This window comes from Bison bison, unplaced genomic scaffold, assembly GCF_000754665.1.
Source record: "Bison bison bison isolate TAMUID 2011002044 unplaced genomic scaffold, Bison_UMD1.0 scf7180017864142, whole genome shotgun sequence".
Classification (NCBI taxonomy): domain Eukaryota; kingdom Metazoa; phylum Chordata; class Mammalia; order Artiodactyla; family Bovidae; genus Bison; species Bison bison.
The window spans coordinates 1,646,130-1,648,957 of NW_011494714.1; the positions used below are offsets into that span (position 1 = coordinate 1,646,130).

The 2,828-nt window shown below is 49.3% G+C and overlaps 1 protein-coding gene across 1 annotated transcript in view; it reads left to right on the forward strand.

Annotated features, from left to right (window-relative positions):
- The window catches only part of CA12 (carbonic anhydrase XII), a 205,591-nt gene that overhangs the window by 184,265 nt on the left and 18,498 nt on the right, over positions 1-2,828 (forward strand). Inside the window, exon 6 of the mRNA XM_010840242.1 lies at positions 245-387. Coding sequence (XP_010838544.1) covers positions 245-387 — 143 coding nt within the window. The remainder of the gene's footprint in view (positions 1-244; positions 388-2,828) is intronic.

Consider the following 2,828-nt stretch of genomic DNA (forward strand, 5'->3'; position numbering starts at 1 on the left):
CAAGCCTCCTCCCTGCCATCTTTTCCAAGGGGGAACCACGAGGGTGCTGCCGCCACTGGAATTGCTTTAGTGGAAGAGGGGACGTTCTCAGAGAAAGAGCCCAGGTTTCCGAGCCGCACCTCTCTGGTCCCCCCATCGCTGCATCCCCCTGCCCCTGTCTGGGCCCTTAGCAGTTGCTGCCAACCTGCTCTCAGGCAGTACCCAGCTGGCCAGGGCTCTGAAACTGCCCCTCCTCTCCCTGCAGTGAAGGTGAAACTGCCCAAGGACATGCAGGTCCGGGGCCTCGGGGCCCGCTACAATGCCTCGCAGCTGCACCTGCACTGGGGGGACAAGAACGACCCCCACGGCTCGGAGCACACTGTCGGCGGGGAGCACTTCGCCGCCGAGGTGAGTGGGGCGGCCCACCTGGCAGAGGACTCCTGGCGGTGGGTGGTCTGGCATTCTTCCACTTGGCTGGTGTGCAGACAAGACCAGAGCATGGCGGGTGGGGTTGGGGGTGGCCTTCATGCTCTGCACACCCACCGCAGCTCTGCCGACAGCACAGGGAGGCAGAGCCACTCCAGCCACGCTGCAGCTCATCTGTGGTGGCCCGCTTCCCTTCCTTTCCTGAACTTGCTGACTTTGTCTCCAAGTCTTTTACTGGGCAATGCTACTCCAGGGGCAGGGCTCCCAGGGTGCCACAGGCGGACACACATGCCCCTTTTCTAGACATCACCCTTCTGTGCACACAGATTAAGATCCCACCAGCTTGTCTGGCTGACCCATCCCACTGCCGAGTCATACTGGGCTAAATGCTCCCCCAACTTCTCAGCTTTCTTCACACATCATGGTGTTTACATGAGTCTTTCCCACCCCATCTTTCCTTTCCCTTGGCATGGGTTGTGCTTGGAGCTTGGGGACTTGGGTTCAGGGTCACTCTTTTCTACCTAGCCACAAATCAAGCGATGACTGGCATTATAACACACAGGGCATCGTGGCAAGCAGAGACTCACTGAGGATAGCTTGGGCCATCACCACAGTGCTGTGCTATGTTGCCTGGAGGTGATAACCCCAAATACCAAAGAAAACAGGAAGAGGAGCGAGAGCTTTGCTCCTGCACTGCAAGTGTGCAGTGGGGGGTGGGGTTGGTTGAGTGGCTCCATTTCAGAGCTCAACTGGGATTGCACGTGGGGGTGTGGTTCTGAATGTTTACAGGGCAAGAAGTACAAGGAAATAAAGGCTACTGATCAGCCAATGGAGCCCATGATAAATAATGACACCAGCATTCTCCTCTGTTCTTAAATGCTGAACTGCTTAAGATTTTAATCTAATTAGAGTTATAGGAGGTGGGGGGGCTGTAACTCTGGCCCAATAGGATGGCCCTGCTGGAGCTGCATGTATTTCAGACCAGGTCCCTCTCTGAACCTCCAGGACTTCGTTTCTTTCAGCCTAACTGCAATGAGGAAGCCTCTATTTTCCCAAGGGGAGTAAAGGAGTTAGGGTGTAGGGTGAGAAGATTTACCCATTTAAAAATAGTCACTGTATTTTCTGCTATTAAGCCACATCATGAGACCAAGAGCTTGGTGAAGATGGACCATTAATGTCAATAATACAGAAAAAAAAAAAATAAGTGAAAGTGTTAGTCACTCAGTCGTGTCCCACTCTTTGCGACTCACCAGGCTCCTTCCTCTATGAGATTCTCCAAGCAAGAATACTGGAGTGGATTGCCATTCCCTTCTCTAGGGGATCTTTCTGACCCAGGGATTGAAGCCAGGTCTGCTACACTGCAGGCAGATTCTTTACCACCCAAGCCACCAGGGAAGGTGACCCTAAAATAGCAGATTCTTTATGGAGAGCCCTTGAAAGTGTAACAGTTTTTCTGGATTGAGTTTTTATATGAAGACTCTCGTGGGAACTTCCCTGGTGATTTAAGACTCTGAGCTTCTAATGCAGGGGGTGTGGGTTCAATCCCTGGTCGGGGAAATATGATCCCTCATGCTGTGCAGTGTGGCTAAATAAATATATAAAATAAAAATACCACTAAAAAAGATAAGCCTCTCTTATCCTCTCCTCAGGGAACTGCTTTCTGTTTGTATTAGTCTTCACCTCCTCTTGATTTCATCTGAACAAGTGAGAAAAGTGCTAAAACTGAACACAAGCTCAGCAGTCAGCAGTAAAAAGAAATAGGGATATAGGACCTTTGGGGTTTTAGCCACATAGAGTTCTGCACCATTTCGTAAAGCAGAGCCAGGACAGGACGGTGTGGGGCAATGCAGAGGCTACATCTTTTGGGGATAAACATGAGGAACCAGGAGCCCCTAAGAAATCCTTCATAGGGGACCAATGAAAGGAAGAACTAATGGGATTAAAAGGCCACCTGAAAAGTGGGGAACATTGAGCTGTATTTATTAAAATATGCTTGAATTCTATTTATAATCACATATCACTGAAAAAGCAAGACAGTTCCAGAAAAACATCTATTTCTGCTTTATTGACTATGCCAAAGCCTTTTTGTGGATCACAATAAACTGTGGAAAATTCTGAAAGAGATGGGCCCACCAGACCACCTGACCTGCCTCTTGAGAAATCGGTATGCAGGTCAGGAAGCAGCAGTTAGAACTGGACATGAACTACAGACTGGTTCCAAATAGGAAAAGGAGTACGTCAAGACTGTATATTGTCACCCTGATTATTTAACTTATATGCAGAGTACATCATGAGAAACGCTGGGCTGGAGGAAGCACAAGCTGGAATCAAGATTGCAGGGAGAAATATCAATAACTTCAGATATGCAGATGACACCACCCTTATGGCATAAAGTGAAGAAGAACTAAAGAGGCTCTTGATGA